At 53.8% G+C, this 23,620-nt stretch overlaps 1 protein-coding gene across 1 annotated transcript in view; it reads left to right on the top strand.

Annotated features, from left to right (window-relative positions):
* The first annotated feature begins 15,184 nt into the window (after nucleotides 1-15,184).
* ANGPT4 (angiopoietin 4) overlaps nucleotides 15,185-23,620 on the top strand; it is a 42,129-nt gene continuing 33,693 nt past the window's right edge. The window contains exon 1 of the mRNA XM_058563020.1: nucleotides 15,185-15,634. Within this exon, the coding sequence (XP_058419003.1) occupies nucleotides 15,326-15,634 (309 nt within the window). The 5' untranslated portion in view covers nucleotides 15,185-15,325. The remainder of the gene's footprint in view (nucleotides 15,635-23,620) is intronic.

Raw genomic sequence — 23,620 nt, 5'->3', positions numbered from 1 at the left:
CCCTGGGGAGTTGGAACCAGCAGGTCAGGGGGAGATGTGACAGCAGGAACCTCCTAGAGAGAGTAAGCCCTGCTCTCTGGGCACCGAAGAGCACCCTGGACTTCCCAAGACTATGGGCCTCGTGGATCCTGCAGTGATTTTATTAAACGTTACTAGTGTATCCCATCAAATCTGAGATGCCAACAATTATAAGGCACGTCCTGATTTGGAGGATATTAAAAAGTAAACACTTGCTGACCTAGAATAGACAAAGTGTGATAAATGAGTTAGCACGTTCACTTGGAACAGTGTGTGGAACAGAGAACACAATAAATATCATATTGTTATTATATCAATATGTTGTTATTCCTATTTTTATTTATTCATTTGTTAAAGTGTGACCACAAAAGGCTGGAGGACTTGGGCAACAATAACGAAATAACATCAGCACCAATAATAATACTAGCTATCCTTCATGGAGGCCCTACTGTTTGTCAGATGCTGTGCTAGGCCTGCTGTTGTCACTATCTCCTTTACTCCTCCCAGCATTGCCCGTAGGTAATCACAGTAATGCAGCACTTTCTGGCAGCATGCTGAACCAAGCTCTGTCTTGTCACATGTATTGATTCATTTAGTCTTCACAAAACCTCCACGAGGTAGAAATTACAGCCTTTTGAGTGGGTTGGCTTAATCAACAGAGAATTTTGTTTCTTTCTCAGTTAAAAGCCAAGAGAAGACAATCAGGTCTGGGCCTTCCATCTTGTTGCTCTGCCATGCGTGGCCTTAATTCCCAGGTTCTGCTCATGGTCCAAGGTGGCTGCTCCAGCACCAGCCATCACACCCACATTCTAGACAGCAGGAAGGAGAAAAAGGAAATGAGGAAAATGAGCCCTGTCCCTACCTCTGAGTTTATATACACCTTGGCTTACAACTCATTGGCCAGAATTTAATCACCAGACCACAATTTATGCAAAGGAGGGTGGGAAACGCAATCTTTATTCTCAGGAGACATGAGCCTAGCTAAAATTCAGGGGTTCTGTTACTGATGAAGAAGAGAAGTATAGCTATTGGGAAGAACCTATGGTTTCTAACTCCCTGAGACATCATTTTAGAGATGATGCCAAGGCACAGACAGGTTAAGGATATTTGCTAAGGTCACATGGCTGGTCAGCAGAGCAGACGTGACGGGAGCACAGGCCGACCCCTATGCTTCGCTGCTTTCTGAGCTGGCCAGGGAGATCCTATTACTAACTTCTCTTTTTTTTAAATCATCCCCTTTCTCTGAGGAGGAATTGGAGGCTCAGTGAAATGAATCGACTTTCCCAAGTTCTCGTAATTATAATGGAAGAGGTGGAACTCGAACCCAGGGCCATCTGAAAAGCCCAAGTTCAAAGCCGTGGCATCACTCCCTCCTCTCCTGCAGCCCCACTCCCCTACTGCCTGGGCATCCAGGCCTGGCAAGGTCCTGCTGCCAGCTCCCCCATTCCCGTCCCCGCCTACGTACCTGCTCCGGATTTGAGCCCACCTCCTACCCCCACCTGGCCCCCTGAGGCCCCCAACGCCCTGCAGAGCTTCCTGGCTCTGACTCCCGCTGCTCCCCAGGCGGGGGGGGGGGGGGGGGGCTCTCGGACAGAAAGCTGGAGAGCAGCCACCCCGCCTGCCCTGCCAGACTGCAGCGCTGCAGGGAGGTGAGGCACAGAGGGCCGTTCTGCTCCCATCAGCAGTCCACACCTTCCAGACCCACACCCAAGGGAGGTCTTCCCTCTATGTGGCTTCTTCCCTGCTCCGGGCCTTTTCCTGTGCTGCGCCTCCTGCTGGAAGTTTCCTCCTGACCCTATGCCTGAGTAACTCCTCACCAACCCTCTGGCCCGGCTCAAATGTTCCTTTATCAAGGAAGCGTTTCCTGACCCCGTTATACTAGCCCAGGGTTCCCTGGAGCCTCCTTCTCAGCATTTTTCGCAACTGGAATTCATTTTCTGTCTATTCTTTGCTTGGTATTATTTTCTTGCACTAAAGTGTAAACCAACAAGCATTTCTTCTTGTGTGTTCCTGAATCCACAAGGCCGAGCACAGTGCTGGGCACATAGCAAGTGTCCAATAGATAGGTGTTGGATGGATGGATGCCTGCATGGATGGATGCACGGATGGAAGGATGGATAGATGATGGATGGATGGATGCATGGATGGGTGGATGGATGCATGGATAGATGGATGGATGGATGCATGGATGCATGGATAGATGGATGGATGGATGCATGGATGGATGGATAGATGGATGGATGGATGCGTGGATGGATGGATAGATGGTGGATGGATGCATGGATGGATACATGAGTGCATGAATGGATGCACGGATGGATGCATGAGTGCATGGATGCATGGATGAGTGGAAGTACGAATGGATGCATGGATAGATGGATAAATTCTTAGTAGATGGAGAAAGGATGCTAAGGCTCCTTAAGGAGCCTGACTTATCCTTATGCATTAAAGATAATAATTGTCACCATCACTTACTATGATCACTTGAGCTCTTTCCCTGTGTCATTTCTAACCCCCATGAAGGACCGCATTACGAGGGTGGTGATTCTCGTTTGTTGATGAGGTGCAGTGACTTGCACTTGGTCTCACAGGCAGGCAGTGGTCAAGCACTTTGGTGACCACCAAGAGTCAACTTCCTTCTTACCAACACTACCTGTTATTGTTTTAATCAGCTTCATTAAAGTATAATTCGCATACAATAAAATTCACCCATTTTATGTTTACAGTTTTTTGTGTTTTAACAAATTTATACACCTGTGTAGCTACCACTCTGATCCAGTATAGAACATTTCCATCACCCCAAAAGGTTCCTTTGTGCCCCTTCCCAGTCAATCTCTACCCTTCAGCCCCCAGCCCAGGCAACCACTGATCTGATTTCTGTCACTATAGATTAGATTTGTCTTTCTGGAGTTTCATATGAATGGAATCACTCAGTATGAACTCTTTTGTGGTTTTGGCTTCTTTTACTTAGAATAATGTTTTTGGGATTCATCTATGTTGTTCTATGCATCTATAGTTCATTCCTTTTCACTACTGAGTGGTATTCCATTGGGTGGATACACCAAAATCTATTTATCCATTCACCTGTTAATGGACATTTGGCTTATTTTCAGTTTGGGGCAATTATGAATAATGCTATTCATAGGAACATTTGTGTGCAAATGAGTGGACACACGTTTTCATTTCTTTTGGATAAAATACCTAGGAGGAGAATTGCTGAGTTGTAAGGTAAGTATATGTTTAACTTTATAAGAAACTGCCAAACTGTTTCCCAAATGGCTCTCCCATTTTGCATTCCCACCAGCAATGAATGAGAGTTCCTGCTGCTCCGTACATCACCAGTGCACATTCTCAGTCTTTTTGATTACAGTCATTTGGTGAATGTGCAGTGGCACCTCACTGTGGTTTTAATTTGCATTTCCCTAATGACTAAGGATCCTGAATACCTTTTCTTGCGCTTATTTGCCATTAGTGTCTCGTCTTTCGTTGAGAGTTTGTTCAAAACTTTTGCCCATTTTGGGGGTTAGTTATTTTCTTATTATTAAGTTTTGAGATGTCTTTATACATCCTGGATGTAAATCTTTAATCAGATATATATTTTGCAAATATTTTTTCCTAGTCTGTGATCCCCCTTTTCATTATCTTAATCATGTCTTTGGAAGAATGAAAGCAATTAAGTTTGATGAAGTTCAATTTATCAGTCTTTTCTCTTATGATTCAGGCTATTTGTGTCCTCTCTAAGAAATCATGGATGAAGTTATTTTTTTAACTTCACAATAAATCATGAATCTCTTCTACAACCTCCCTTATAACAGCTCCTTGGGTTTGCAGCCCGTGAGCTCGCTACAGTTTCCTATTTCTCTTCTGGAGGAGGAGCGTCCAGGCAGAGGGCCTCTATATCCCCAAGGCTGGACCTGGAGGGCCTCCTCCTGGTCTCTGTCCAAATGCCACCTCCTCAGAAAAGCCACACACCCACCACAAAGTCCTCCTGCTCAGCGTCTGCCCGGCTAGTCAGCCAGCTCTGGGAGGCGGAGGCTGTTTTGTTCACTCTGATTCCCTATGGCCCAGAGAGAAGCGCTGGGTGCACGGCAGGCACACGCTAAATGAAATAAACAAATAACAAATAATAAAAATGCATGAACATTGTATGTGGAGCACGGAGCACTGCGCCCGATGCACAGAAGTCTCACTGAACAGACGCTGCGATGACTGTAGGAGGTCACCTTCCTTGACTGCTGTATTAACCAGGGTAGGCTGTCACATTAGTTTCCTGGGGCTGCCATAACAAAGCACAGCAAACAGCAGAAACGGATTCTCTCACAGCTCTGGAGGCTAGGAATCAAGGCGTCAGCAGGGCCATGCTCCCTCAAGACTCTGGGTAGAATCCTTCCTGGCCTCTTCCTGGCTTCTGGTGGTGGATCAATCCTCGGAGTTCCTTGGCTGGCAGCTGCACGGTTCCAGCCTCTGCCTCTTCCTCACGTGGCATTCTGCCCTTGTATCTTCACATGGTCTTCTTATAAGGACACCAGGCATATTGGATTAACGGCATACCTACTCCTATATGATCTCATCTTTTAACTAATTTCATCTGCAATGATCCTTTTTCCAAATAAGATCATATTCTGAGGTCACATTCTGGGGGTTAGGATTTCAACATGTATTTTTGGGGGACAGAGTTCAACCCCAAATAGGTTATGCTGCCATAACCAACAGCCAATACAACAAAGATTTTTTTTCTCTCTCATGCCTCTTGCCCAATGGGGATCATCAGGTAAGCTCATGGCAACCTCACAGGACAAAGGCTGATGGAATTTCGACCATTTGACGCTGCAGCTCTCTCAACACAAGGCTTCCAGTCTCTGCAGTAGGGAAGGAAGCAGGGAGAACCAGACACGGTTCTTAAAAGTATCCACATTAGTCAAAGCAAGTCACGTGGCCACGCCCAACTTCAAGAAGGCGTGTCCGGGGGGGACCTGGAAATCCAGCGCTAGGGGTGTCCGCACAACCGCCATTAAATACTTAAGTCCTGAGTGTGCATTCACCTTTAAATATTGACGCCTTCGAGAAAACCTGGAAGGATGAGTAAGTTTTGGATAAAAAGGGGCAGTAGAGAGAACCAAGAGGAGAGGAGAAAGGTCACAAGTCACATCCAAGACCACCAGGATGTGAAAGAGGACCCCCTGGATACGGAGTTTTCGCCTGTGATACTGACATGCGTCTTCTCATCCCATCTTCACAGTGACTTTGAGGGGTAGATATCATGCCCCATTTCACTGAGGGGGAAACTGAGACAGCAACTTGCCCAAGGTCACAGCCAGGAATTAGCTGAGCAAAGGAGAGAGCTGACTGGAGTTGTATCAGCTCTTACTGTCTAACAGACCATTCCCAAAGTTTACTGGCTTAAAACAACAAACATTTATTATTCCCCATGTTCCTGTGGGTCAAGTCTGGGCTGAGTGGTCTGGCATGGCCTCACCCACAGATCTGGGGTTGGCTCAGTGTCTAGCTGGGGTGACTGGATGACTTGGCCACATGTCTCTCAGCACTCAGCAGGCTAGCCTGGACTTGCTCCCACGTGGTCCCTGGGACCCACGAGAGCCGCAGAGCAAGACCCAGGGCAGAGTCCCTTTCAAGCCTCTGGAGCCTCCTATTTGAAAAGATCCCATTGGCCAAAGCAAGTCACATGGTCAAACCCAGATTCAAGGGGTGGAGACATAGACTCCGCCTCTTAATGGGAGGAGCTGCAAAGTCACATTGCCAAGGAGCTTGCTTGCAGGATGGGAGGAGTCTGTAGTCAGTTTTGCAATTCACCGCCAAGAGAAAGCCCAGTGTCCAGCCATAGGGAATCATCTAAGAAAATCCGTCAGTGCCAGTGGAGCTTAAATCACCATTAAACATGTACTTATAGAAGAATCTCCTGCTGAGGAAAGTAGTTGACAATATATTAAGTAGGCAAAGCAGCTATAAAATACGTGTACCGTCTCACAGCCATCAGATTGCCACAAAGTAAAGCCTGACAACGCCGCGGGAGGGCATTGTGGGAGGGCAGGAGTGCAGACAATGGAAGCTCTCCTGCCCTGCTGGTCGGAGGCGACTCGGTGCAGCCGCTTGGAAGCACAGTTTGGCAATCTACTCAAGCTGGCAGTACATAGACCTGAAACCCCAGGAGGAGCAGTCCGGAGAAACCCTTGATCATGGGCACAAGGGCTCATGTATGAGATAGCCACAGAAGCCTCGTTAGGAATCAACCCAAATGTCTATCCTCTGGGGACTGGATAAATAAAGAGTGGCATCATTATATGATGCAATGCTGCACAGTGGTGAAAAGAGAATGACTGGGTCACAAGATCTATATGTGTCATTTGGATAGATCCAGAAAACATAGTGGGCAAGTGGGACACTGCCAGAGCTTAATAGCATATATTTGAGTTTTGTAAACACAAAAAGAGTATAAATTATTTATGGATACATATATATGGGCCTATGGGCAGGGAGGGAGAGAAAATGAGACTGGGAAAGAGGATGTGAGGGACTCTAACTTTACCTATAATAATAGTTCATTTCTTAAAAAATCTGGGACAAATTTGCAAAATGTTGACATGAGCCCATTTGGAGTGATGGGTAAATGGGGTTGTATTATGTTATCTTGTGCGCTTTTCTGATTTCTTTTTTCAAAAGGTAAATCCAAAATAAGTAAAATAAAATAAAAAATGGTTTAGAGAATGTTCCTTTAAGTTGTTTTTTTTTTTCTGGAAAACTCACCAAAAAATATATATATCTATATGTAGAGGAAAATGATTAGGGAAAAATACTCCAAAACGTTAGCTGTGGTTTTTGCCTCTGGCTGCCAAGAGCACAGGCAACATTTATTTTTTTCCTCTTGCTAATATGTATTTTCTGACTTTTATACAAGGGACATGCTGTGCTTGTTTAATAAAAACAAACAAAATATAGAGGGGCCTGTGGATTCTCTGGGTCATGGGCTCCTCTGGGCCTCCTTGGGGTCCCAGGTTCCAAAATAGATCTGCCCTCCGACCTGGCAGGCTCGTTCTTCACGTCCTGGAGTGAGTGCCAGATGCGGGCTCAGAGGCGGCCGAGCTCCCTAGGCCTGAGAAGGGACGGGCGTGGCTGGTGGCCCGGGCTGAGCAGCACAGCCAAGAGGCTGCGTGTCCTCCATGCTAGTCCCCTCGGCCTCTGGGGCCAAAAAGCCAGGACACTCCCATTGTTTAGAGGGGAAACCAAGGCCAGAGTAGATACCCCGGGGGAGAGACAAGTGTTGCTAACAGCAGAGGCAGCTGTGTTGGAGGCCCATCTGGCTGGGACTGGACTGGGCGCTGATATGCTGGGCGACTTTGGACGAATCCCAGGGCGTCTCTGGGCCAATGTCTCTGGCAGCCCCGATGGCAATAATCCTGCTTCCTGCTGCACCTTAAATTATCAGAGGGTCTGAAGGACATTTTCATGCCAAGAGATGCTGGATCTTTCCAACAATAGCAGGGATAATAATAACAGTTACCAACTCTCGAGCACCTAGGGGCTAAATACTGAAATGTCGTTTTCTCATCCTGCCCTCCTGTGGCAGACTGTATTTTCCACAAATGGCCACAACATCTCCCAGCCCACACGCTCTTCTGAAACCTCGCCACTCCCCATCAAGAGGTAGCCTGCTCCCCCACCCTGGAACTTGGGTGGGACTTTGTGAGGCCTCTATGAATGTATGTACAGGAATCGCCCCTGTGTGATTTGTGAGGCCAGGTCACGAAAGGTCATACGCCTCCAGCCTGCTCTCCTGAGATGCTGGCCCTTGGAACCCAGCCACCACACTGTGTAACCAGCCCCGCCACGTGCAGAGGCCGTACTAGTTGTTCCGGCTGATAGTCCCGGCTGAGGCCTCAGCGATGTGAATGGGTGAGCTTTCAGACGATTCTGGGCTCCAGCCTTCAAGCGGCTGCAGCTGATGCAGACCGGAGCAGAGTCAAGCCGTCCTCACCGACCCAGGCCAAGATTGCACATTTATGAGTAAAGTAGGTGTTCCCAGTGTTTTAAATCACCAAGTGTTGGGGTACTTTGCTACACAGCTCTGGGAACTGGAAGACTCTCCCCTACGCCTTGCTAGCGGGAGACCATCCTCTCCATTTTATAGACGAGGAGACCGAGTCTCACCTACTGCAGTGGAATCAGGAGTCAGTGCCAGGAGTGAGGGGCTCTTAATCGCTGGACCTCGGCCACGGGGGTGACCTCAAAACCCAGCCTGGGGTCCTTTCGGATCCATCAGTTGTGTTGTGGCTCTGGGTTTGGTGTGGAGGAAAGAGGAGACGGGGAACAGTTGACAAACAGACTACTGCCTCGGGTGGAAAGTCTTATGGGGACCCCGTGACTCTTGCTCTACAAGATTCACCCCTCGACCTCCCAGGGACACTGATGGATCATCCCCAGGGTTGTCAGCTGCCCCAGAGCTTCCTGCCAGACCTCACGACGTTGCCCTCAGTGGCCCCAGGAGATGCCCAGGTACTGTCCTCGGGGACGTGAACAGAGCAGTACAAGAGGCTGGGGCGCGCTATAAGCTGCCCGGTTTGCAATCCTCGGTTACCGCCCTGGGTGCTGAGAAGCAGGGAGCTGAAAAGGGAGGGGCTGGAGGACGTGCTGGATTGTGGAGATGAGGCCAGGAGTGGGAGACTCAGACTTGTGGCCTAATCTTCTCTTTGGATCTGTTAAAAAGCAAAATTCAACTGAGTAAATTTTAAAGACCTTATGGGCTTTATTCAACCATTCATGAACTGGGCAGCGTCCCATCCAGCAAACAGAAAGGAGCTCCGAGGAGCTGTGCAAAATGGAAGACTTACAGGCAGAAGGGAGGGGACCAGGAAGTTATAGCAGCAAAAAGCGGACTGATTGTGGCAAGTCACCTTCCTTTAGGGGACAGCGGGGGTCCGTCAGGCAGATTGCCTCACTGTGCCGACCAGGTTATTCCTGATTGATTGGTTTAGGATTCCATGCCTGGGAAAGCCGAAACTGTAATCAAGTTAGGCATCAAGTCTCGGTTTGGTGACATGGGTCTTAGCATAAGTGACTCCATTTTGAGCCTGTTGTCTTGTTTTTAACAGATCGAAATACTTGAGGAGCCCCAAATCAGCAAGTGACTCTCCAGGAATCATCCCGTTTCCCTGCCTTTGTTCTCAGGAGCAGGAAGATCAGTTCTTCCAGGAAAATAGATTCCAGTGTGTGACTTTGTGCAAGTCGCCTCCCTCTCTGGGTATGTTTCCTCATGAGCTAACCGCAAGGTAAGGATCAATGGCATCCACGGTCATGCCAAGGCTCCACTGGCTCTGGAGAGGAAGCCAATTCACTCGGTGAGTGGCCAGGATAGGGAAGCAGATGGGCAGGTGTTTTGCACCCATCAACATCCATCTCCCTCTTGGTCACTCTACCCCAGGTTCCCTTGAGAACCACCCTACCCTTCCTTCAATCCTTTTGGGTCCTATGAGGTTGACCCTACTCTAGGCCTGGGCACATGGCCAAGCCTGACCAATCAGAGCATCCCATTCCTCTAGCTACAGTGGTTGGTTTGGGAAAGTCCATGTGACCCAAGCCAGAACTTTCCCCGAAAATATCAGGAAAAAAGCACTCCATTTCTAGGGGGTTGGTAAGTTAATAGATTGGATCTGCTGCCAGTGGTGGAGGTGATGGTGGTGGAAACTGTCAGAGGATGAAGCCAACAGAGGAAAACAAGGGCCTACAGCTGGAGAAAAAGGAAAAAAAAAAAGATTCTTAATATCATTTGAGCACCTGGATCCAGCTATGCCTGAAGCTAGCTAGACACCCCTACACTTTTCGGTTACATTGGCCAATAAGCTCTCTTTTTGCCCAAGCCCTTTGAGCAAAAGCCAAAGTCTCCAGATGCATTTTCTCCATGCTCTGCCTCCAAGGCAATAACAGGCTAGTAAAGGGAAAATAAACCAGGGGGAATGGGGGTTGTTTTCAGTGTTTGGAGACAAGACACTTGAAATACCCCAAACAGAAACTTCCTGCTGCCCCTGCCCTGGAGAGAAAAGGATGACTTCCTTAGTTTCTACTTGGGGACTGCAGCTCCAGCCCCCACTCTCTAGTGGAGACTAATCTTTCAACAAACACCCATGAGAACCTGCTATGAACCTGACCTTAGGACAGGCAGCAGACACAGAAGGGGAAAGTGTGGTCAATGCCCTGGAAGGGTTTCCCGTCTAGAGGGGTATACAGGCCTGCAAACAGGCCTTTGTAATGCGGGTGAGTGCTTTTACGGGGGATGCACAGGCAAGGGGCATTGATCTCCCCAAGGTAGAGGGCCTGTTCCCACCAAAGGAGGGAGGCGGATGAGGGAAGACTTCCCGGAGGAGGTAACGCCTGAGATAAGACCTGAAAGACACGTAGAAAGAAGCCAGTGAATAAAGTGGGAAGGATGGTCCGAGCAGACGTCACCACAAGAGCAGACACTGAGGTCGGAGAGAGCGGAGAGCGTGTTGGAAGTAAACCAATTCCACATCACAAGTACAGAGTCCAAGGGAAGAGCGATGAGGCCGGGTCCTGCAGGGGTTTGTAAACCACGTCAAGGGCTTGGAGTTTAAAACTGACGAGTTTTAAGCAAAGTCAGGAGCTGGATTTGTGTCTTAGAAACATCTCTCCGGCTGCAGCATCCAAGATGGATCAACGAGAGTGCAGTTCTATCTTGTCCCCTCGGCAGAGATGGAGCGCCCCGGGCTGAGGGTGACAGTGGGGACATGAGGACATGGTTGGCTGTCATTTATGGAGCACTTAGCATATGCTGGGCTCTGTGTTAACCCCTTCCCAGGGATCAGCTTTTCAACCCTTTAGCAATCCTATCAGGTAATGACTAGTATCAACCCCATTGACAGAAGTGGAAACTGAGGCACAGGCAGGTTAAGCAGATTGGCCAAGACCGTACATTTGGGAGGCAGGACAGCAGAACTCCAGTCTAGACAGGCTGGCGCCGGTGTGCCCGGAGTAATGAAGAGTGGGAGGAATATTTGAAGGGTCACGTTGGGAGAGCAGGTCTGATTGGGCAGCAGGGCCGGGACAGGTAAGGGAGGAGCGAGATGCTCAGGTCTCCCTGCAGGACCGGCTGCATAACTCGAGGGGCCCAGTGCGGAATGAAAGCGCTGGACTCTTTGTTCAGAATTTATTAAGACTCTCAGGACGGTGACAGCAGAGCATTAAACAAAGCATGAGACCCTTCCCAGCACGGGGCCCTGGGCAACTGCAGAGGTGGCAACTCTGCTCCCAGGCTTCTGTCCCTGGTGCCTGGTCAAGGCTGGGCGATGCCAGTGATGGAAGAATCCAGGAGAAGCTCATTCGGGGCGGAGTCGGGAGGGTAGGAAATGGGGAGTTCTGTTTGAGACCTTGGGGGTCGTGTCCAGAAGGCGGGTGGTCCTGCGTCTGGTTCTCAGAAGTGAGGTCGGGGCCACGAGTCCACACACAGAGCCGTTCCGGGTCCAGAGTTCAGTGTCGCCTTCGGGTACCGGCACGTGGGCTCCCTGAGCTCACCAGCTGACCCCAGGTGGCGCCTTCCCAGTTCCCTCTCTGGGTCCTGCCATCAGCTCCTCCCACCTGCTGCCACCTTGGCACCTGCTGCTTCTCGTGGGAATGGCTGGTTCCGGTTTCCCCTGAGGCCAAGAGGTCACTTTGCAAACCCTCAGCCTCTGCGCTAGACTTATGCCCAAGCCACCTTGGACACTGGCTTTGGGACCTGGGTTAAAGGTCCTCAGCGGCCTGGCAGTTTGTAAACTCTCCCGAGAGCTGGCCTCTGCGAAATCTCGGGGGGACGTGGGTCGAGCCTGTTCGCGCCCTCCCACGGGAAGGCGTGGGACACTGCGGAAGACAAAGAGGACACTGCGGCCTGGAGTGGTCAGCCATCTGCCCAAGGCTGCCCAGCGTCTGTGTCCACCCGGGTGTGCCCTGTTAGTGCAGCCCCACAGCGGCTCCCCATCAGCCCAACGGGGAGAGCCTGGCTCGGGCATTGCACTCACTCACTCACTCATTCATTCATTCATTCAGCAGATCTGGACTGAGAACACACTGTAGACCAAACGCTGAGGACAGACAGAGAGAGATGAGAATCTGCACAAGGGATGGCCCTCCCGGCCCCTTGAGAAGGGCCGGGATAAAGCGGGGACTATAAGAGGGAGGTCCTGACTTAACACCTGCACAGGGCCGAGGGCCCGTGTGAGCGTGGATCAGTTCTGCTGCCGTAGCACTTCCCAGAGATGGCTACGGCAACGCACCTCCCATCCCGCGAGACTTCTTGTGACGATGACACTGCTCCATCGAGAGGCGGGGTCTGTGTTCCCTGCCTGGATCCTGGGCAGACCCCGACCAATGGAATGTGGTAGATGTTCCACTGATTGACTTCAAGGCCAGGTCATGGCCTAGGGGATGTCAGGGTGTCCTAGAGGAAGGCGATGTGACTTCCACCTGCTCTCTGGGGATGCGCACATTTGTAGCCCTGAGTTCATGTAGGAAGCCCGGCTGCCTGAAGCCCCCAAGCTGAAGACACCACCTGAAGACACCATGGTGGGCATGGGCTGCCCAGGTGCTGACAGGCGAGGGGAGACGCCTGTGGGTTGACCCCAGCTCAGCCACCACCCGACTGCGATTTCATGAGAGACTCGAGCAGACCGTCCAGCCGAGCTGCTCCCGAATTCCTGACCTACAGAAACCCTGAGAGACAATACTGTTTGTTTTAAGCTGCTCACTATTGGGGTAATTTGTTGGCAGCCACAGTAACTGGGACACTGGTGAAAGGTGGGGGCGAGGGTGGGTAGACAACAGTGTTCTGGACAGAGAAAGCAGCATATGCAAAGGTCCTGAGGTGAGAAGGAGGTGCTGAAATGGAGGTGCAGAGTTGGCAGGGCCATATCCCAGGCTCTCCAGAACTCTTCTTTGGATCCTACCTACATTTCTTCTGTGGACAGGTAATTCTGTCTCCTCTTCCGGGCAGAGGGCTGCTAGCATAATTATGGGGCCCATGTCTGTTTAACTAAGCCTGTGCTAAGCCTTCCTGTGCAGGGAAGGAGACTACATTTCATTCATTCATTCTTTCGATCAATAAGATTAAAGGCATTGCCTGTCTCAGGAGCTTCCCATTGTCATCCTGGTGCCCCAGAGGAGGTGTTCATGCCCTCTCCAGTGCACGGATGAGGAGACTGAGGCTGAAGGGTGGGTGTCCTCGCCCACTGCCCCGGGGATACCCGGGAGGAGTGGGAGGGGCTCTGGGGTCAGCGTGGCAGCTGAGCCTGCCCACCTTCTCAGCTCTGGGTCAAATAACATGCTGTGTGACTTTGGGCAAATCACTCTTCTGCTCTTCGGTTTTCTCATCTGTGAAATGGGGACGATAGCGGCGCTGGCCTTCCCGGGATACCACACGGCTCTTGACGCATGCTAATGACAGCCGCCCTCTCCTCGGGGCTCGTCTGTGCCAGGCTCTGTGATATACTCCTGGCCTGCATTAACGCGCTTCTTCTTTGAGAGGTCGGAGGTGGGGTGACCCCATTTACAGCTGAGACAGTTGAGGCCAGGCGGGCGGGCAGGGCTCTGAGCGCACGGGAAGCTCAGGGAACTCCAGTGGCTGATAACCAGCTGCCTTTCCTCTTCCTGCCAAAGCCCCACACACCTGGTACAATGTCCTCAGTCCCCCGGATGAGCCTCTACATCGCCGCCGCCCCAAGCAGCCTGCCTGGTTCAAAATTCCATCAGCATTTGGGAAAACAAAGGGAAAAAAAAACAATACCAAGCAGCTGGCCTGGCCCCCATGCTGGGAAAATGAGCAGAGAAAGCCGGAAGGCAGCCCACCCAGGAGAGGCCCAACCAACTCCCTGGCGCCTCCTGCCCAGCGACGCGTCACCCAAGAACAAGTCCCTGCCCTCGTGGGGTTTACATTCCAGCGACTTGTGGGAGGGGAGATACACTATAACTATGACGCTGACAACAGCAATAAAAAATCTTTATTTAGTGCTCACCCTGTGCCAGCACTGCTCTGACTCACTTAATTTTCACACCCTGTGAAGTGGATGGTATTATTTCCCTCAGTTCACCAAGAGGAAAAGAAGGCACAGACAGGTTAAGTGACTTGCCCAAAGTCACACAGCTGGTAAGTGGTGTAGCCAGGATTTGAACCAGTAAACAAGTAAACTAAAAACTCCTCAGTCTCTATGCTTAGGACTCACGTACATTCCTCATGCAAGAGATGGGGTTTGCCTGGCTTAGAGGTCGGGATGTGGAGGCCCAGAGAGGCGAAGCCGCCTGCCCGGGGTCTCACGGCCAGCAGTTGGGAGCGGGATTTAGACCAGCCACCTCTGACTCCAGGGCTGGCCGAGAGACCGCTGCACCCCCGAGCTCTTCTCCCCGCATTCCACCTCCCTGCTCCAGCCACAGGCGGCCCCGGAACAGTCTGCCCCAGGACAGCACAACCTCTCATTACTGTCACAGCAACTGAGCCAGGGCCACCCCAGAGTCCAACGTCCCCCCAGGCCCCGAGGGAGAAGGGAGGACGGGAGGGCAGGAGCCAGCTCCCAGCTGCGCGCCCACTTCCCTGGCCTCTCGAGGATTTTCTGTGCCTCCGGAGACAGGCGGGACTGGCTGCCTCCTCCCCAGCCTCACCCCTCTGCCCCCTCCCTTCGCTCTCCGGGGGGTCACTTTGCTTTTGTTCCAAGTGCTAACATGGAACCGGAGGGGGGAAGGGGGAGGGGGAGAGGAGGGGGTGGCGTGGGGGGCTGAAACTTGAGATCCCCGCCTCGGTTGGGGGAGGCTGGAGAGAGAGACAGACAGAGAGACAGAGACAGGAAGAGAGGCTTCAGTTGCTTTTGGTTTTCCGAGGCGGACAGCACTGGGGGGTGGGTGTCTGCGTGTGTGTGAGTGTGTGCGCCCGTGTCTGTGTGTGTTGTTTTCTGTCTTGGCCTCTCGCAGGGAGGCCGGGCCCCCACTGGATAATCAAAGGACCCAGAGGCGGCCGGTGCATGGACGGCAGGACAGGGCAAGAGTGAAGAGGAAGGAAGGGAAGGGGGAAAATAGAGGTGCGGGGGTGTCTGGGGGCGGGAGCAGGAGGCGGTGGGAGGAAGCGAGCAGCTGTGGTATTTGGAGCAAGTATAAATAGCCGCCTGGACGAGCTCGGCCAAACAGTGGTTTGCAGCTGCAGCCCTGCGGGCAGGCGGTCCACTGTCGGCCACACGGGTTCGTCCTGGGCACGGAGTTGGGCAGTGGGCAGGCAAAGCCCCTGGGGGCTCTGACCGGACACCCCTCGCCATCGCCACATCTCCTGATGCTCTCCCGGCCAGCCATGTTGCTGGGCGGCCTCCTCCTCACGGTGGCCACCATGACTGCAGCCCAGCGGAGGGGGCAGGAGGCGGGCGGGCGCCGCCGGGCGCACCGAGTCCAGCATGGCCAGTGCAGCTACACCTTCGTGCTGCCCGAGCCTGAGCCCTGCCCGCCGGAGCCTGAGGCCTTCGGGGGCTCCAACAGCCTCCAGAGGGACTCGCCGGCCGCTGCACTGAGCCTGGGGGACTGGCCGGCCCAGCGGGTGCGACAGCTGGAGAAGGTGCTGGAGAACAACACACAGTGGCTGCAGAAGGTAAGGGCTTGGCCTGCAGAGGGGGTGCTGGGGGGCTCTGGGGTCTGTCTCGATGGGCAGGGGGCGTGTCCGCCCCAGAGGCCTTCCCTGGGCACAGAGGGCCAGGCTGATGGGACCCTTGTCTCTGAATTGTACAGATTGGGATAATGAGGACCAGAGAGGGCAGGGATGGGCCTGAGGCCACACAGCAAGACTGGGCAGGGTCAGACTGGAAACCTGGCTCCCTAACAGCCATTCATTCATTCATCTGATAGAAATTCACTGAGCACTGACCACAGGCCTGGCCCATCCTAGATGCTGGAGGATACACAGTAAACAGAACAGTACATGCCCTTCTGGACTAGTGGGGGAAAGGGGCGAGAAAGAGATGAACGATGAATACCTGCTGCGTCAGATGGTGAAGCAAAATGAAGGAGGGTAGAGGGCAAGGAGTGACCGGGGTGGCTATTTGAGGTCAAGTAATTTGAGAGGACTTCTCGGAGGAGGTGGCATTTGAATTCAGAGAACAAGTGAAGTGATGGAGCCGCCCGTGCAGGTATCTGGGGGAGGCATTCCCGGCAATGGACAGCAAGAGCAAAGGCTGTGAGGTGGGACGCAGTCGGGCACCTGGGGGACAGCAGGGCAGCCGAGGGGCTGGGACAGAGAAAGAGGGGGAGGAAGGGGTGAGGGATGAGAGCCCAGGGAGGGGAGGGCACATGTTGGGCCTTGAGGCCACTGGAAGGACATTGGGTCTTGCTCTGAGCATCTCGGGAGCCACTGCAGGGTTTTGAGCCGGGAGAGACACACCTGATTTGATTTTAACAGAACAGGCTGTAGGGGGCAGGACGGGTGCTGGGAGCCCAAGAGGAAGGCCACTGCAGCCGCAGGCAAGAGATGATGGAGGCCTGGAGCGGGATGGGCCAGGGAGGGGGGTGGCCGGTCAGGTTCTGGAGTATTCTGAAGGGGGAGCTAACAGGCCATGCTGATGAATTGGATATGGGGTGGCAGAGGTCAAGGAGTTGAGGACTCCACCACCATTTTGGCCCAAGGCCGCTCTAGGATCTTCTGTCTCACTCTTAGCAAACACTCTGAGCACCCACTGTGTTCCCAGCCGGGGTGAGGAACTGAGGTGCAGAGGTGAAGGAGGCGGGCTTAGCCAAGGGTGGGCATGGGGGCAGAAAAGGCATCCTGCGGGGTCCAAGAAGGGGCTGGCCGCAGCCCCTAAGTAGCAGCTGCTGAGAGAGAGAAAGGGCCCGGGCACTTGGCACAGCAGCAGCCTGAGCGGCGGCTGATGGGGAGGGGAGTGGACCAGCTCCCGGAGCTTCGAATGTGTTAACCAGCAGACAGCGAGTTTTAGACTGTAAGGAGAGAGCAGAGGAGGAAGAGGCAGCCCACAGTGCCTCTCTGAGGAGCAGTCCCTTCTTACCCCACGGGTTCCAAATTATTCACATCATGTTCCCAATCAGCAAACAACGTTTGCTCCCCTGATGCCTGCAGATTTGTTTAATATTCATGCACATGGACCCATGTTCATATAACACGTACAGGGTACAACACATATGAAGATAGAACTTAAAAAAGATGACAAGAAATCATGTGAATTGAAGGTCTGGTAGTTTCCTCCTGTTTTCCAAAGGATGGCCCTGTGCACACCCTGAGACGATCTGTTCCCAAGATGCAGAGGCGTAACGTATCTAACCAACCTGTGTCATGCACACTCGTGTACACACTCGTGTGCGTGCACACTTAACATCTTATCTCATACCTGCCCCGACCACTGTCTCCTCAGCCCCTCACTCACCATCTTGCCCACTCGCCCTTCTACCCAGCTGCCCTGCAGCACATCCAGCCTGCCACCATCCCACCCCAGATCCCCCTCGAGGGAGCTCTTGGCCTCACACACTGGAGCTCTCAAATCTGTGTGTATCTCTTCAGGCAGCTGTTTCCAGTCCCATAAGGGTCATTCCAAATCTTTCCTCCTCCTCAAGCCTCCATCTTCACCCCCCTCATCCTCTCACCGGACCACAGGCCTCCTACTTCAACAAGAAATGGAGCCGAGGGGAGAGACGCCTCTCAGCTGCTGCCCCACACTGCAGGTTCACCAGTGCACCTGCCAGTCCCCAGAGCCTTTCTCTGGCCCAGAGGAAAGGGGTTCCTCCATGGGCCAAGGCCACTCTTCCCTCCTAGGCTGCGGGTCCCTCCCCTGCAGCCCTGCAACCCCTCAAACCAACCATCCTCTCCTGTGTGCCTGACAACTCCTCCCTCTCTGCTGGTCCTTCGCCTCAGGGTTTACTCGCATCCCAGTATCTCCCCTGTTAGAAAAGGAAGAGGGAGAGGAGGGGAAGAAGCCTCTTCTCCACCCACAGCCGCTTGGACTTCTGGCCTGGCTCTCAGGAGTACACACACTCTGCTTCCGCCTCCTCACTTCCCACCGCCTCCTTCCCTGAAGGTCGCCTCCCCATCCACTTCCCGCTTCCCATGGCCATGGCCCGGTCTTCATCTGACTTGACCTCTTGGCGCATTTGACATTGCTGACCAACACTATCCTTCCAGAAACTGTCTCCATCAGCAAGTCCTCATCTACAAAACATACCTACTGGGACCACTTTCCCAACCTCCACAGCCCCACCCTGGACCTGCCACCTCCGTCTCCTACCTCGACGGTCATCACGGCCACCGCCCTGTTTCCACCCAGGCCTGTTCTTCACTCGGTAGACAGAAAGATCCCATTAAAACCTAAGTTAGATCCTGTCCCTCCTCTGCTCAAAACCTTCCCGGGGCTCCCATCTCTTCAGAAGAAGAGCAAAAATCCTTACTGGCTGGAATACACCCCCCTAGACACCCACGTGGCTCACCTCTGGCCTCCCTCAGGTCTCTGCCTAAGTGTCACCTCCTCAGAAAGGCCCTCCCTGTCCACCCCATTTAAAATAGTCACCTCCTGTCACTCTCTGTCCCTTCACCTGGCTTTGGTTTTCTCTCTTAGCACTTATCCCACCTACTCTTAAAAGCATTTCTTTTGGTCTGAGAGCTCCAAGGGGGCAGGGACCACATCTGTGTTGTTCCCTACTGGGTTCCCAGGGTGTAGGACAGTGCCTGGTATGCAGTAGTGCTCGATACATGGCTGTCAAATGCGTGGATGCATGGATGCATGGATATGTAGGCGCATGGACGCATGGGTGCGTGGGTGCATGGATGCGTGAATATGGGGGTGCATGGATGCGTAGATGCGTGGGTGCGTGGATCATGGATGCACGGATTCATGGACGTTCCTCCAATCTCCCAGGTCACTCCCACTCCTCCTCCTCTCCTGCAATGTTCGTGTTTCCCAGGACGTAGTCTTGAGGCTTCGTTTCCTCCCACGCTTCATGGCACTGCCCCCAGGGCTGTCCCCAACACTCCTGCAGCACCTCTCCAGCCTGCTCCATGATGACATCAGATTGGCATCTTATGGACTCCTGAGCCCCAAATCCATGACCCTGACCACACCCCCATGCCGCCGGGCATCTCCCCTCTGAGGGCCCCTGGTGTCTCAACTCCAAAGCTGCCTGAAACTCAGCTCTTCCCTCCCCTGCCCACCTCTCTCTGTTTGAGGTATTACCACCCAGCCAACAGGCCTCCTGCTGCCAAAGCCAGGTGAATGCTCCTGGGGTGGCATTCACCCCACCTCACCCCCGGGTAGCAGGTCCCGTCCATCCTGTCACCTCAGCTTCTCTCACTGGCCTCCATCCTCCTGTCTCCCTGGCTGCTGCCCTGGCTCAGGCCTCGTCACCTCCCACCTGGCTCCTCTACCCTAAGTCTCACCCTCTCAACCATCTGCGACTCCCCTGGGTGCCTGGTGCTCGGGCAACACTGGCTGACCCAAGGGATGGATTTAAAGCGGTGGCTTTTGAGTCAGAAGGCCACCCAGCTCACGTCTTCAGCCGGCAGTGGAATGTCCTCTCCAGGTGTTTGTCCACCTAGCCTGACAGTCCTGGGCAGCGGTCACCATAGAGCGCCATGGGGCTAAAGAGCACTGCTGTGGGAGCCAGGCAGACCCGAGTTCACATCCCAGCCCTGGGCTTACTTGCCACTTGGCTGTGGATGAGCGAGTCTCGGTTTCCCCATCTGCAAAATGGAGAAAATGACAGGATGTCAGGGGGTGGCCGGGGAGACCTGCGAGGACGCTCACATGCTGCTCTCAGCCGCCGCCTGGCTGCAGGTCAGGCTTCGGGATGACGTCAGGTTGCCCATGTGGGCAAGGATGCAGTAGATTGATGGGCTTTTATTGAATTCAACATCATCTCTATTTCGAGCCCTGCACCCCCGGGTGGGGAAGCTCGGTCTTGATCAAGACAGTCCCAGGGTGGCAGGTAACCTCGGGGCTGGGAGTGTCACTGTCCAAGATGGTGTTCTCGAGGGGTCCCCAGTCCTGCTTGGTTGCTGGTGGGGTCCAAGCTGCTGTTCGTTGTGACTTCTCCTGGGTAAGGGGCCCCTGGGGTTAAGCGCTCCCTTCATGCCCCTTGGTGCTCGGGTCACTGCCAGGTCACCCGGTGCCCGTGGAGCCTGCCATGAGATCAGACCCATCGGCCTAACCACACCTGGCAGGCACTTTCCCTGGGTCCTGTCCTCCTTGGGGAGCAGCATAGCCTGGAAGGTGAGAGCCCCAACTCTGAAACCCAGCTGTTGGGATTAAAGAATCGTCCTGCCCCTTCTTAGCTGTGTGACCTGGGGCAAATTGCTTCACCTCTCTGAGCGTCAGTCTCCTCGCCTATAAGACGGGATGACAACACTACTCACCTCTGTGAGGATTTAACAAGATGATGTGCATGAAGTCTTTAGCCTGGTGCCAGACATATAGTAAATTCTCTATAAATGCTGGCTGTTTCCGTTAGAGGCTCTCCTAGAAATAGAAACACAAGTCCTGCAATCCTTGGGTCCTTCCTCCCCCAGCTGAGACATGTGGCCCCTGGCTCAGGGATACACAGCATGTGAACAGTCATCCCTCCGACTCCCCCGGGCCCCTGTCATGGATGCCTGCTACCTTCTGAGGCTGTGACCTTCCTCTGGCTTGTCTCTCGTGCATTCTCTTGGTCTGGGCACATCTGAGTCTTTGACACTTGAAGGCCTCTTTTTGGCTTCTGCTATAATATCCCAGAAGAGAAAAAAAACTAGTTTCAAAATATTCTTATCTAGTAGCATCATCATCATCACCATCACCACTTGGGGTGACCAGGGATGACGGAGGGGGGCGGTGCCTGGCCAGACCGAGCACCCAGCAAGATTCCGTTCATCTGGGTGGGTGCAGGGGCGCTGTTGCAAGTTCCCAGCAGCCAATGCCTACCCAGCCCATGCCCCCAACCCCTCTCCTTGATCCCCCAGGTGAGAAAACTGAGGCTGGGGAGGGGAAAGGACTTGCCAGAGTCACACAGCAGCGAGAGCCAGCCTAGATTCTCACTCCAAACTTCATATTCTTTCTCCTAACTCTGGAGGGTGTCAAGGAGATGGCGGAGGCAAGATCTGAGCAACAATGGGCTGTTTCCTTCTGCATCAGAATTCCTGAATCCCAAGATACCCACTGTCTCCTCCCAGCATGCAGCTGGCTGATGCCCTCCTGCCAGTGCTCAGAGTGCAGGGGGCAGAGGGTGCCTGCTCCCTCTCCCCCTCCTTACCACTCTCCTCTGCAGCCCTCCCCCTCTCCTTCCTTCTACTGTTCTCCCCTTCCTTCCACCTCTCTCCCTTCTCTTCCCCCTCCTCCTGGAAGGCCTCTGCCCCAGTAACTCACGTCTGGAGTTGGTGTTGTGGGGTGCACATCAGCTCTTGGCTCTGCTCCACCCCTCATCTGGGTGAAAAGCTGAAAACCCACAGCCAGGAATGTTGAGGGGGTGGGAGGACAGAGCCAGCTGGAGAGCAGGCTTCTGTAGCTGGGCCTGGCAGCTCAGTGGTTAGTCACATGGCCTCCCGGGGCCCATCTGGCACTCGGTGCCTCGTCTGTGGAGAGCATCTCCCGTCTGGGAGATGTTCTCCCAGAGCCGGGAGAGCATCTGCCCACAGCAGGCGCTCAGTGGAGGCTCCTCATGTTCCTGTCATTCCCTCAGCTACCCAGGTCTCCCCGCCAGGAGGTGCCACACTCTGCCCTCTCCCACGCCCCCCACAGGGTTCCATTCTGCAGATGAGGGAAGTGAGGACACCAGGGCTGACACAAACCCTCAGGCACCCCAGCCCACCCCCCGCACCCGAGGGCAGCACAGCTTCCTCTGAGTCTCTGGGGTCTCAGGGGCAGGGAAGACTCTGAACCCCGAAACTGTGGGGCCCCCCACTCTCTTGCCTGCATCGGCACCGGGCCCTTTCTACCTGTCTCCCTGTCTGTCTCTGCCTCTCTCCAGCTCCGCATCTCTCTGCCTCCTGCGGGTCTCTCTCATGGTGGCGCTGACTCACCTCTCTGACTCTGTAGGTGTCTCCGTCACTCGGATTCTCTCTCCTGTCTGGCTGGCATCTCCGTGAGTCTCACCCCTGTCTCTCTCTCAGGTCCTCCCCTGCCCCCTAGGCCATCTGTCCCTCCCACCTCTACCTCCCCAGGTGTCCGCATGCTCTGTCCACACTGGAGTACCCGGGACACACCGGCCGATGGCCAGTGCCCATCCCTCGGCCGGGCTGCTCAGCTGGGGCCTCCCTCTCTTCCCTTTCTACACCCAAAGCCAAGCGGGAGCGGTCCGGGGATGGGCAGGAGCCTCCCGGCCTGGCACTGCCCCCAGCCTCTGCCGTCCGCTCCAGGTCCCTGACGTCAAACCTCAGAATAACTCGACCCCTCAGCCCAGTGCTCTCGAGGCCTCGCCTGGCTGGACATGGGTCAAAAGCACATCCAGCGGGAGCGCAGTGTGGGGTCCTGGCCCAGCCCGAGACTCTCCCTGACTGGCCCAGGCCTCCCAGCTGCCCCGGCCTCCCCAGGCTGCCCGTAAATTCTTGGCATTTTCGCCCTCTGGTTATCCAAACAAGAAATGAATCTCGGTTGCCGAACAAAATGTCTTGGGATTTGATTTCCTAACTTCACCGCTGGCTCCGTTCTGTTTGGGGATGGGGGTTGGGACGGGGGAAAAGCATCTACTTCTTGGAGGAATGGGGTTGTGACGGCTGGCCCAGATGCGCTCGGCCTAGCGATGACCAGGGAGCAGCGGCCCCTTGCACGGCTTCCGCCAGAGGGACAGGTTTATCTGTTCAAGGGCTTGGCCAGGCCATCCCACGGGGCAGGGCCACGTGTGTCTGGCTCTCTCCTCCTAGGCCCCAGAGCTTGGCCGGGCTGGGACGTGCACAGACCCTCTCCCCTTCTCTCCTGGGGCAAGACATATGAGAAAACAGGCCCCCTAAGCCTGCACCTCTGCCCAGACGCCGGCCTCCGAGCGTTTGCTTAACCGCAGAGTCGGCTCTGAACTGTCTGGAATGGACCCCAGAACCCGCTGTGGGGTCTGAGGCAGACTGAGCTGGGTCAAGGGGTCATGTCCCAGAGGTGCGACTGACCAGCTGTGGGGCTCTGGAGAAGCCACCTGCATTGATTGATTCCCCTGGACAGTGGAGCTCAAAATACTCCCGTCTCCCAGAGAGAGTGTTGGAAAATGGAAGGTAACAGAATTTGTGGCCAGCACTGACTGAGCACTTGCTGTGCGCCAGACACTGTCCGACGTGCCTTGTGAGATTATTGCATTTAATTCTCACAATGAGCCTATGAGGTAGGACTGTTTGCCCATTAACGGATGAGGAAACTGAGGCACCAAGAGGGTGAGTGACTTGCCCAAGGTCACACAGCCAGGAAGGGTGAGTCAGAGTCACACTCAGGCTCCGATGCCAGAACCCACACTCTCAGCACGCAGGCCAGTGTCCTAGCTAACAAACGACTGTGTCCATTGTGACCCGGCCCCTGGGTATCCAGCTGGGGCCTGGGAACAGAGAGGCCCCCGGGCACCAAAGGGGACGCTCACAGCTGCTAGGTTTTCCCCTCCCCCCGGGAGCCCCTCAGCCAAGGAGAGCTTCTCTAGG

The sequence above is a fragment of the Diceros bicornis genome, chromosome 19 (genome assembly GCF_020826845.1).
Source record: "Diceros bicornis minor isolate mBicDic1 chromosome 19, mDicBic1.mat.cur, whole genome shotgun sequence".
Lineage (NCBI taxonomy): Eukaryota > Metazoa > Chordata > Mammalia > Perissodactyla > Rhinocerotidae > Diceros > Diceros bicornis.
This window is presented reverse-complemented; position numbering and strand designations above follow the sequence as displayed.